Source organism: Stylophora pistillata, chromosome 13 (assembly GCF_964205215.1).
Source record: "Stylophora pistillata chromosome 13, jaStyPist1.2, whole genome shotgun sequence".
NCBI classification, from domain to species: Eukaryota; Metazoa; Cnidaria; class Anthozoa; order Scleractinia; family Pocilloporidae; genus Stylophora; species Stylophora pistillata.
This window is the reverse complement of record NC_142531.1, coordinates 77,132-88,670: the sequence shown is the minus strand read 5'-3', so window position 1 is coordinate 88,670 and position 11,539 is coordinate 77,132. Positions and strand designations below refer to the sequence as shown.

At 40.5% G+C, this 11,539-nt stretch overlaps 1 protein-coding gene across 1 annotated transcript; it reads right to left on the bottom strand.

Annotated features, from left to right (window-relative positions):
• Window positions 1-2,231: 2,231 nt before the first annotated feature.
• On the bottom strand, window positions 2,232-9,773 carry LOC111334674 (uncharacterized). Its single transcript, XM_022940487.2, has 2 exons — window positions 8,885-9,773; window positions 2,232-6,266 (listed from the first exon to the last, which is right to left on the bottom strand). Exons 1-2 carry the CDS (start codon window positions 9,280-9,282, stop codon window positions 3,143-3,145), a joined length of 3,522 nt encoding a protein of 1,173 aa, XP_022796222.2. The 5' UTR covers window positions 9,283-9,773; the 3' UTR covers window positions 2,232-3,142.
• Window positions 9,774-11,539: the final 1,766 nt, after the last annotated feature.

Genomic DNA, 11,539 nt, shown 5'->3' with positions numbered 1-11,539 from the left:
TCTTTTAAGGCTTTTCTTAAAAAGCTGTTATTTCTCCAGAACCCTCTACAAGATGCATCCCACTAAAAATAACCCAGCTCGTCATGACGCCAAGATTTGCCTTGTACGATAACGATAATAATTCAGATATTGTAATACTGGCACTGCGATCAAAAGAACGGTACACTGTACTTAAAACGTCTAGCTCAAAATACAAGGTATTTCGTAGCTGCAGAACCTTAAATTACACTTACATTACAGAAACTGTAATGAGTGAATATGTCAGCGAAGGTTTTGGACCTTTGTGGACGAATAGATTCCTTAAGATAATTCACGTTTTTCATAAAAAGTATAACATTCTGCCGGACTAGATCTAATGTTAATAAGGAGTTTGTTCCATTCTTTCACTACCGCGACTGCAAAAGTCCTTCCTCCCTCTGTTTCACGCGAGCATTTCGGGCATCTCAGGGTTGTGTTTCCACGCCTCGACTGCTTCACAGAAATATCACTAGTCCGTGTCAGTTTATTTGACAGCCGGATACTCGGGGCACTGGCCATGAAGGCATTTAAGCAGTAAGCGTATGTCACGATCCCATTGAAAGAGGTACAACCAAAACTAAATGAGTCTTCTTTGGTGTTGAGCAGTTTTTATCATTGTTAAATCTAACGTGCGATTTAAAATTCGCATGTCAGATTTTAAAGTGTTTATTTCACCACACCATTATTCTATGGTAAATTTTTCGCTTATATAAAAATCACCACGTAATCTTTAATTATTGATTCCGAAATAGTATCTTAGCGAAACTTGGCCAGCAAGGCCGAGAGTGATGGTGAAAATGCACTGGATATTCCACAACTCCACATCTCTTCTTTCATCGTCGATGATCGCGAAGATTTTAAGGATGAGTCCCTCTGCACATTCTGTGGCTCTTGCAAGAATCCCGTGATGACTACGGTGACGTAGAAGGCTGGTAAGCTGACTTTACTCTTTGCAGTGGCGCTGTGTTTTCGGGGATGTTTTGGGGGTTGCTGTCTCGTACCGTTTCTAAGGAAACGTTTCCAAGATGTGGCATGGGGAGGACTTGTGTCCGAACTGCCAGCTTAATTTGGGAAAATATCAAAGGAAGACAAAAAATATCTGCTGCAAGGTAAGGACAGCTCACAGTTTGCGTTTACCATTGACAATCATTAAGAAACAGATGTGCCACCAGGAGTAAAACTCGTTGCTCAAGACACGTTTTTTTAAATAGCAAAGAACTACCTTGACTTTAAAAAAAAAGGTACAAAATTTCAAGTCGGTGAGAAAGAAAAACACGAAAGGGAAAAAAATGGCAAGAATTTACTGTAAAAAAAGAAGTTCAAACTAAACTATTAGAGAAAAATCGAGTTTCCAGATGCGATTTTTCTCTTATATTAAAAATTGTTTATTTCATCTTAAACTAAGCTATCTACCTTATTTTTCTTTCATTTTCTCAATGATAGAAATAAGAAGGTAAAATAAAGAACTGGAGAATGGATCTTTTGTGACGACCCACAAACAGGAATGCTTTTTTAAATTTTATTTTCTGTCAATTTCCTCCGTGAGTACGTATCAGGGGGGCAAGACAAAATAAACTAAAAATGTGAATAACTCACATTTGACTCTCCTTAGCTTCAAAACACAATTTTTTTTAAAGGAAGCTTTTTTTTTTCGTTCAAAGGAGCTACTTAATAAATGTTGTCTCTTGTATCATTAAAGACAACACCTTAAAATAAGAGGAAACCTTCTAATATCAGCTGAGTAGGCTGACTCTAGAGAAGACACCGCAAGGGAACAAGGATTTATCAAATACTATAATTAGTAAGTTTAGCGAGACAGGCAATTTGCGACGATTTGGAAAACAATTACGTGGTCTACAAAACAGAGCGCGAGTTTTTACGATAGTGCCATAAACGCACTTTAAGGTATGTTAAGAGGCGTGGGACGTTCGTGCGACTTCGGCGCGCGATTTTCCCTTAGACTTTACCTTGAGGTTGACTGACGGGAAGTAATCGATCCATATCCAAAAAATTCCCACACACGTTTAAAGAAAAGTATTAAATACAACAGTACCACGACTTTGTTCAAGTGTAATTACAAATAAATTTAGGTCCTCTCCTCAAAAGTAAGAGAATCACGAACTTTGAAATGTGGTGATAGTTGATACAAACTATATAAAAAAAACTCAGAAAAGAAGTTTAGCCAGACTGGATCAAAACCACTCTCTTTCAACTTTTTTCCTGTTCAGCATCCAATGGATTTATTCATGAATCACAAGTGCAAAAGTGGTGAAGTCTCTATTTTCCAGATACGTTACAAGTAAATAGAAGGCTAATGCTTCTCGTGACATAAACACCGATGCGTTTAAATTGTAAATCGAACTACTTTATAACAGCCAGCCAAGGCAAGTTTGTTTGTTAGTGGGACTGATAAAGCTCAAATATTCCGTACCTTAACGAGTCAGAGCCTAAGGCTACGAAAGGGCTAATCTTTCACACTGGTGAAATACTAGACAGATTTTGAACTAACATTTTCACGCCAAAAGTGGTCTTTATCAATGAAATCAATAAATTTTCGAGAACGTCTCATTTACATATTTACATGTTACCTAACTCAAAGTGAGAACATAGAATCGACAAATTAACTGAAGTTAAATGAACGCAAGCCGCACGTTGTGTAACTAAAAAATACAAAATTCCTCTTTAAACAGTTATCTGCGATACTTTAACTATTTTTTCTTTTCACTTGTTTATCGACCAAATATGCTTTTTCTCCTAGTTTCTATTTCTGCAACCAAAAATCAAAATAATCTCAATACAAACAAAAGATATGTATGTAATTACTGACGAGGTATAGGTTTATTAAACCTGGTATTCCTTAATCACGGCTATAAAATAACTCAAGTCTGCGAATAAAAGTGTTATGAATGTTACACTATGAAATAAATCGTCGTAAAAGTTATAGACTACGCAGTTCCAAATGCTTAACAGGAAGGTGCAAAAGTTATGTACGTAGAAAACTTAATCAAGGACACCTAACTCGTGAAGTGAAATACAACCAATCAGAAATCAGATATTTGTCGAGATTTGGGTGAGACTTAAAAAATGTCAGATGAGGTCGCGGTATAAAATTTGTCAGCATTCTTTATACATAAACAGAAGAGTTTCTTGTGCCGATCAAAACCTCCGACTGACACCTACGTTGGCATTGATGACCTGTCTCTGGTGCCCTTTTCTCATTCTCTGCGCTAAGCAACCTTTCTTGTACTTCCGTCTGAGTTGCAGAATTGCCAGTAAAGTGATAAGTATGTCTTTTGGTGGGAACCGAGCCCGTGTGATGTTTACCTATCTCTGAATTCTTAATAACAGTACCATCAAGAGTACTGTTTACCCGATTATCGTTAGGATTTGGCTTCTTAATTACTTCTCGTTCAAATTTATTTCCATTGGAACGAAGCACATCTGGAAGACTAACTGTTTGGCTTGGAAATTCTTCTCTCCCACCTGCACCGTTTACTCTTTGACGAGTGCTGGCCAAATGATCAGCGGACACAGTGGAAGACAGCCCTCTGTCTATGTCACCATTTTCTTGTAAACAATCAAATTGTTCCGCTGATTGCAAACTTTCGCTGGAATGTCTCACTGATGAGAATTTCCCTGGGACTAATTCTTTTGATAGGAATCTTTTCAAGCGCCTTCGTTTTTTAAAGCTTTCTCTGGCAGACAATGAGGCTGCGTTTTCTTGCGGATCACTCTTGCGTTGGCTTGAATCATGCGTACTGCACAAACCTTTTCCTGCCATATTAGTTTCATTTGTAATTGTCGTGTTTAAATTCACTGCTTCTTCAATGGGCGAAGGTGCCTCGATTTCAGGAATACAGGCATTCAAAGCGGCTTCGGTATTCAACAAAAAGGTTTCTTCTATGTCCTCTTGTATTCTAGCCAAACGCTCCATTGATCGCCGAAGTGAACCGTATTTTCCTGGCTTCAGAGAAGTCACAACAAAGTTATCAAACTCCTTTCTCTTTGAGCGACGATATTTCCCGTCTCGTCTTCGCCGTGGAGACCTCGGACCTTTCGATAACTGTGAAAAATCAAACGTGTGCCGCTTTTTGATCCCATCCGGAGAAGACAAGATATGATTCGTTCCAGTCTTAATCTCATCGCACGAGCGATGACGATTTCTAAAGTTAAAACTGTCGCTACTTGCGTCAGTTGACTCACTATCGTGTCCATCCATTCTCTCAGACCCAGATCCCTCCTCAGAAAAGTCGAGTTTACTTTCAGCGCATCCCCTTTCCTCTGATAACAAACCATTCCCTGTTTCTCTAGTTCTGCTTTTCAGGTTATTCGATGGTGACGATGGAGCATCCATTAACAACTCAACCAAGTTGTAGGATTCATCACTTGGCTTAGAAGAAGACAAAATCCATTCATTTGTCCTTTCTCTGGACTGGACTCTTTGGAATGTATCTGCTTGGCTGTCTTTGACCAAAACAGGAAACTGATTATTAACTCTGGGGTTCTGTGGTGTAGAAGCTTCAGAACTGATGTCGGCGTCTTCAATAGTGGTGGGTTTGGAGGGCCAATCCCGCTCATCGGAAAAAATTCCTTCGTCTGCCGTTCTTGGCGGGAGTTCAGGTGAGAGCATCTTCTTCATATGCACTCCTGAACTTCCCGGTCCCTCATCAGCAAACATTATGCTATCTACCGAGCTCCGTGAACTTTCGGATGACAACGAAATACAGTCGGACGAGACGAGACTGTATCGATTACCAAAACTCAATGAGCCATAGTTAATCCTTTCTGCTCTCTCTTCTTCGGCATCTGAGGAAGCCTCGCATGTTGGGTTAGGATGATACCAGCTGATGATCTCTCCGGCGGTCGGACTTTTTGGCGAGGTGCAAGTTATGTCCTGAAAACGGAGGTCTCGTCTAGCACAGCAGTTCTTCTTACTTGCATTAGGATCCACTTTTTCAGTCTCTGCACCAGTAGTAGCAGAGAGGTCACCGTTACTAACGGGAAGATCTGGCCGCGCGAGATTATCGAGTTTTTCCATTTCAATTTCCTTCAGAGTGACAAGGGAAGAGTTTGAAACAGAGTCTCTCGGACTTATCACTTCAGGAGTTGCTCCCGTAACCAAAATTCTCGGGAGGCGACCTGTAACCAGTGGATGATTGGCGTACGAACTGCACGTATCCAGGGGTCGTATGGGTGTACTGTGAACAAGGACCTGATTAGAGTCTAACCCCGACATGAACTGACAAGGGTTTCCTGAGATATACGAGCTATCCTGAGACTGAGGGGGCGATAGTTTTGGACACGCAGTATGATGGTTTACACTGCGATTCACGTCTCGAATTAAACCCTCGGCCGCATCACGAAATACTGCAGTACTCGTCTTCGTGAATTTTCTTATTCGACAGCAAAAACAACAAAACCACGAATGAGTCACTTGTCCTTCCATATCGAAAGTTCTCTTCTGAAGAAAAATTCCTTGAATTGGTAAACTTGGATGGTAGAATCGATAATACAAACTCATACAGATTAGTCCAAAAACAAATCCTCCCCACACTACCCCTAATGCTGCTACAGCCATAGTTCCGCGGAAGGTTCTGTGAGGAAACCACATAGACACGAACAGAGAGTTCTCTACCAACATAATGGAGTAGAACAAAACGATACGCTTCCTAGTCATGCCTTCTCTTGTGTTGAAGAAGCAGAAGATGTACATGAAGCCAATAGCCGCACTAAACAGTTTTTCCCGGTAAGGATGCTCTGTCCCGTCTTCGTCTGTGCAAAAACGAGTCCGCTGACAAATCAACCACGTTGTCATCATAAGCCAATGTGCCCCAACGGCAACAAACAGCCATTGTTTGAAGTACGAAGCAAAAAGAACTATGGCAACCACACGAGATGCAACTATAGAGATGCGCCACAGTACTTGGAATAACAAACCTGCAGTTGACAGACCATAACCTTGTGTTCTAAAGTCTCTTAACGATTTGCTGTAAGCGAGAATGGCCCATACTAACGATATTAATGAAAAAGCTGCTGTTGCAGCGGTAAAAAGTTCAAAGTTTTCTTGAAGGCGTGGTCGTTGTAGTAAGATGTACAGTTGAAGGACAAGTTGAGGGGCAGATTCTAGAAAAGCTTGAAGAAGTCGTAACATGCTTATGTCACGCCATTCTCCAAGAAACGCTGCGAATTCGAGAATAGTTGCATTCTTTTGACGTGCTTTCCAACCACTCTTCAGAACCTTCCAATACCTACAAGAAAGCGTACATTTTTGTTTTAAAGCAGACTGTAGTAGGTATACAAAGCTAAAACTGCTGGACAAAGCCATTCTTTTCAAAGAAACCGTTTTGCAACAGTCGAAAAACTCGAAAAATCACATCTTGTTACCTTAAACTGCAGAAAGGTCTGTAAAGTAAGAAAAAAACAGACACAAGTGCTTGCCTCGCGCCTTCCTTCACTCGCCGAAACAATAGAAAAAAAAAATTACGACTTTTGAGGACGCTTTGTTTAAAAGTGGACTCCGGCGATAATTAGCCATGTGAACATTATACTTGCTGAAAGATCCCATACGAGAAAAACATAAATTCCTCCCCGAGTTGGGCTCAAATAAAGAAGCTCTCTAAGGAGACTGAAGACTGTTACAACGCAGCTTGAATAATACTTAAAGCACACACAACCCACAATTCCTCTTTTCGCTCCGACGAAGGGCTAACGCTCGAAACGTCAGCTTTTATAACCGTAACGGTAGCCAATTTACCATTTCAACTTTGTTGATATGTTCAAATTATTCTGAATAATACTTGAGCTGCCCTTATCCGAGTTATTCTAATAAGGTTCAGTTAAGTCGCCCACCATTACGCATGGCTGCCATTTGAACGAACTAAAAATGTCATCAATGTGTTTGAACACGACATACAACATCGTTCAATTAGGGGCAACAATGTTTTCTTAATGATTGCCATCTCAAGGTCCTTGATTTCTAATTAATCGGTTTAGATAAGACCGTTCGTCCGCGGTGCATAGATCGTTATCGAAAGTAGAGAACAATTCCGTAAAGAAAAGACTTATTGCAGCAAAGCGTCGGGCCCCTCAACCGAATAATTACAACCTATAATCATTCCCGAAAAAAAGAACTCGCGGCAGGACCGCAGTGAAACTCATTAGAGGATTGAAACGCCTCCAGCTATGAAGACAATAATTGCGTGGTGAAACAAAGCACGAGTAAATTTGGGTGAAAACTTGAAAAACAATATGGAACGCTCTGAAGATTGATTTATTTTGGATCTCAAAATTAGGGGAGCGCGACAAAATCTAATCAATAAAACATGCAAAGCAGACAAGCACGAACAAAAGTCGATCAGAAAAATCAGTAACTTTTTTGCTGTTGGGGTTTAGAAAAACGCGGCCGTGTGAATGGTTCCTAGCGCACATAGAACAATGTTTTAAAAATGGACAGAAAAATGGTAATCGCAAGTTAATACAATTAACGCACCTCTCAGCCAAAACCAGGCCAACATAATCTGTCAAAGAAGATTCAACAAGCGATATTTATATGCAAATCAAGGCCAGTTTTAAGCTTCGCCGTTTTTTGGAATAATTAGATAAATTTAAGCGCCGTAACTTTCTGTTGAAACCTAACTGTACAGCGCCTTTGTATTGCTAAACGTTCTCTCTAACGCCAGTCTGAACGAAAAGTAGTTCAGTGAAGAGCGACGATGAAGTTGTGAGGATAATATGTTCGATCAATAGAAAAACAGTATTCGTGAATATTCATGCTGATCTCCTGTGGAAAGCTTAATAGGATATTCGGAGGATAAGAAAAAAGATCAAAATCTGAATGCGAACACATATTGCTGAGAAACGTCCAACAAATCTCGTGGTACGACTCACGAAACGACTCTTTCGACTTACGTCCAATATTAGAGTTATCTTAGAACTATTGTCGGTCAAAAGCTTGCCGAATTTCCAATCAGACAGTAAAATAGTTGAGTCAACTCAAACTGGCTTCATTATTTCAAGTCGTCAAGACACTAATTCTTCTAATATTTCTCGTGGAGCCATTGAGGTTTTGAAAATACCTCGTTAATAAGTTACGCCGGCGTGACAAGTTGTGAAGGAATAAGCACAATTAATGAAAAAAAATGTGTCAACAACTTGTGGAGAAAATTTGTGACAGAATCGCCAATTACAGTGCTGTGATCTGACTATCACTTGACGGGTGAATAACGAGACAGCGAAATTAGAACCTGCCAAATACCGGCGACGAAAGAAACAAAAATCGATCAGACAACAACTCAGGGAAGGCTGATAATTTAATGATTCGTGACAAAATTTACCCGAAGAAAATACAAAATAAAAAAATCTTCTTGTTTTACAAACAAACGGGCGAAATAAAGAGATTACTTCAAATTATTAGTTACTCTAGCTTAATTTGAAACTCTATTGCTGCTCTTATATAGCTAGCTATGTACCATAGTTTCATTACTGTTAACAGACAAAAAAACGCCTGCAAATATCGCCGATATTATCTTTTTAACTAAATTGTTACTGTAACTTTATAGGTTCCATATCAGACAAATCAGCGAACTGACTTTAAATCCGGTCATTAGGTTCACTGCAAAGTTACCACTCCGAGAAATAAGCAATATGATAATTGCTGAAGTATATTTTGTCATTAAAAAAGCGGGCGCGAACACTATTTAAATTTCACCGGAAATTCTTGGGTCGTGTTAACCGGACAAGAAGTCGAAAGGTTTCCGACGAAAGGAAACGCATCGCAAAACAAATTACCAGTAGTCCGTTCCTCTAGAACTTTGTAAGATTATACGAGACATGACAGTTTTGGGGCTTAATTACCCAGCTTACTTACCTTACAACTGGTCCCAGGTGAAACACATGTAATAAATAAGTGAAGCATTCCTTTCGTTTGCCATCTTCCAAAAGCCACTTAGCAGAGAACAATTGCATTGCAAATGACGCGGCAAGTACGAATCCTAGCGTAAGACTAAACCACCAGAAATTTTTCTCCTTGTAATACTTGACACATACAAGTAAATCGCTTCCGACGTCCGCAATATACGTTATCACTGACACGAAAGTCCACAAGTCGTCTGTGAAGCGTGTAGTACGACCATCAAAAGGATTTCTGGAATGAGTTGCCGGCCGTATGGTCACATTGTTTTGCTCTTCGATCCCGTCTCGGATTGTTATGTTTCTAGCTGTTCCATTGCTGTTGGAACATTGTTCCGTCATGTCTCCTTGCACCATTACCGCGGGCTGCCGAAAATAAACGACGTTTCTAATGGCTCAATGGAGTGATATATGTCAGCGGTTTTCCAAAAACAAAACACTGTTGTAAGTCCAAAGGAGATGTCATTAGTAATATGTGGCTGCCGGTACTGAAAACAAGAAAACAAATACTGACCAAAAAGAGGTACAAAAATCAACAATATCTGAACTGGTGCAAAGGTAGCTTGGCCGCAAAGTGCGCTCTTATCCCTCTCATCCACTGACCGATCCGCCACACGGAATAACCCTACAGGGAGGATGTAATTTTTTTTATAGGAATAGGGTGGCTAATATCAATCAGCCAACCAAACCATTAATACTTATATCATGTTGAATATCGTCAGTGAGAAGTGGAATGACCCAAAACCTGTAGCTTGCGTGCACGTCCACACTATTAGCACTTTGGCGCGAGCGTTTATTCGTTTTCGGAAAAGTATGCAACACGAGAAGGAGAGAGGTCTACAAGACTCCCGGGAAGCGAAACGCGCGTTAGTCTCCTTCGCAGCCGTTGTTTGGGCTCGTCACGCAACGCTCCCTCCCCCACCAACCAGTTGGTGGGAGAGGGAGCGTTGCGTGACGAGCCCAAACAACGGCTGCGAAGGAGACTAAACGCGCGTCGGCCAACTGGGACACACCAGAGGCTGTAATTGGAGAACGCCGAATTTAAAACCTGAAATACTGCACTAGCGTTATAAATTCACTTTTCATCACAATAAATTATTAAGAATCTCAGGTACCGATTAAATTGCTCCAGAAAAACATGAAATAATCTGACAGAAGCCTAAGCAGCGTTTTAAAAACCTACAACAAAACATGATCGTGCATCATTCGTATTTAATGCCGCAGTTCAAAATATATGAACTTCATATATCCATTGTATCTGATTTATCATCACGGGTTTATTACGAATCAACTTAACGGCCTGCTCCCAGTTGGCTTGTTAGCTCAATTGGTAGAGCGCAGCACTAGTATCGCAGAAGTCAGTGGTTCGAATCCCGTACAGGCCTGATTTTTTTCAGGTCTGATTTTCGCTATTGCATAAATAGCGCTATCTACTGCGAAGGATTGTGCATCATACGTATTTAATACCGCAGTTCAAAATATATGAACTTCATATATCCATTGTACCAAAACATAGTCAATAGAGCGAACAAACCAGCCTTCTATCGATTGTCACATACTGAGCTGCATGCACGGCGATGACAGCTAAGTCTGAGAGCCGCTCGGGGATCAGTTTCGTCGCGAAGTATGCATCGTCCGAAGTAAGAAAGTAATTTCGTTGGTTACTTATTTCCCATTAGAAAAATGGCGACAAGTTAAAGAGTTCAATCGCGTTTGCGCATACCATGTTGTGGGCAGGTTTCGCCCATAGTGAGATAACGGCATACAACAAAACAGTTCACGATAATGGCATGTAGTGTCTCTTGTGGGTTCACTTCTAAAAAAGTGCTTTTACTATTTCACTGTATCTTCCTCACACCAAGAGTGGGGTATCACGTGTGGAAGAAGAGGAAAGAGCCGATAAGGACCGCACGCCCCCTTTTCGCTGTGAGGCAACTTTACACTCAGAAAAAGGTTCTGTCAAAGACCTTTCGCTTCCTGTGATATTGTGATAATTGTTAAGTAGAAATGCCAGCTCGACTAACAATTTTCGAAAAAATACTGAGGCGGTTCCAGGATTTAGTCAAGGGGGGTTCGTAGAATTGTCCGAGGGCATGCTCTCCCGCGGGAGATTTTGAAAATTAAGTCTTTAGGTCCGACCATTTAACTTTTGAAGAGGGGGGGGGGGTGGGTGATTGTGAAAAAAAATTTCCTGCAAGCGCTTGTTGGAAGAAAAAAATTGCATGCAGCCCAAATGTAAAAGAAAAAATGTACCAAAAAATCGGAAAAAAATATTCTACACAGCAGACTGCTAGAAAAAAAAATTTATTGATGACCAGAGATCACCTACCCCCCCCCCCTCAACAGTTAAGTGGTCGGCACCTTTAAAAACAAGGGTGCTTTCCATTCAACAAAATTTTCGAGATTTCCGGTCCGAAATCGAATGGAACGGAAAAGTTCCGGGGTAAGTCTTCGAAAATTTAGGAATATGGGGCGCTTTCCATTCGACCAAAAATTCCGAAAATTCCGGTCCGAAATTGAATGGAACGGTAAAACTTCTGGGAAAAATTTTCGAAAATTTAGGAATACGTTATGAGTGCACCCTCTTTAATGGAATTTCCCGAATTAGCGAAAA

What these genes read in the sequence shown, in the direction of transcription:
- LOC111334674 (XM_022940487.2), bottom strand. Translation starts at nt 9,282, where the DNA reads ATGGTGCAAGGAGACATGACGGAACAATGTTCCAACAGCAATGGAACA. An exon ending in CACCTGGGACCAGTTGTAAG is followed by an intron (nt 6,267 to 8,884) that starts GTAAGTAAGCTG and finishes GCTTTCTTGTAG; the next exon opens with GTATTGGAAGGTTCTGAAGA.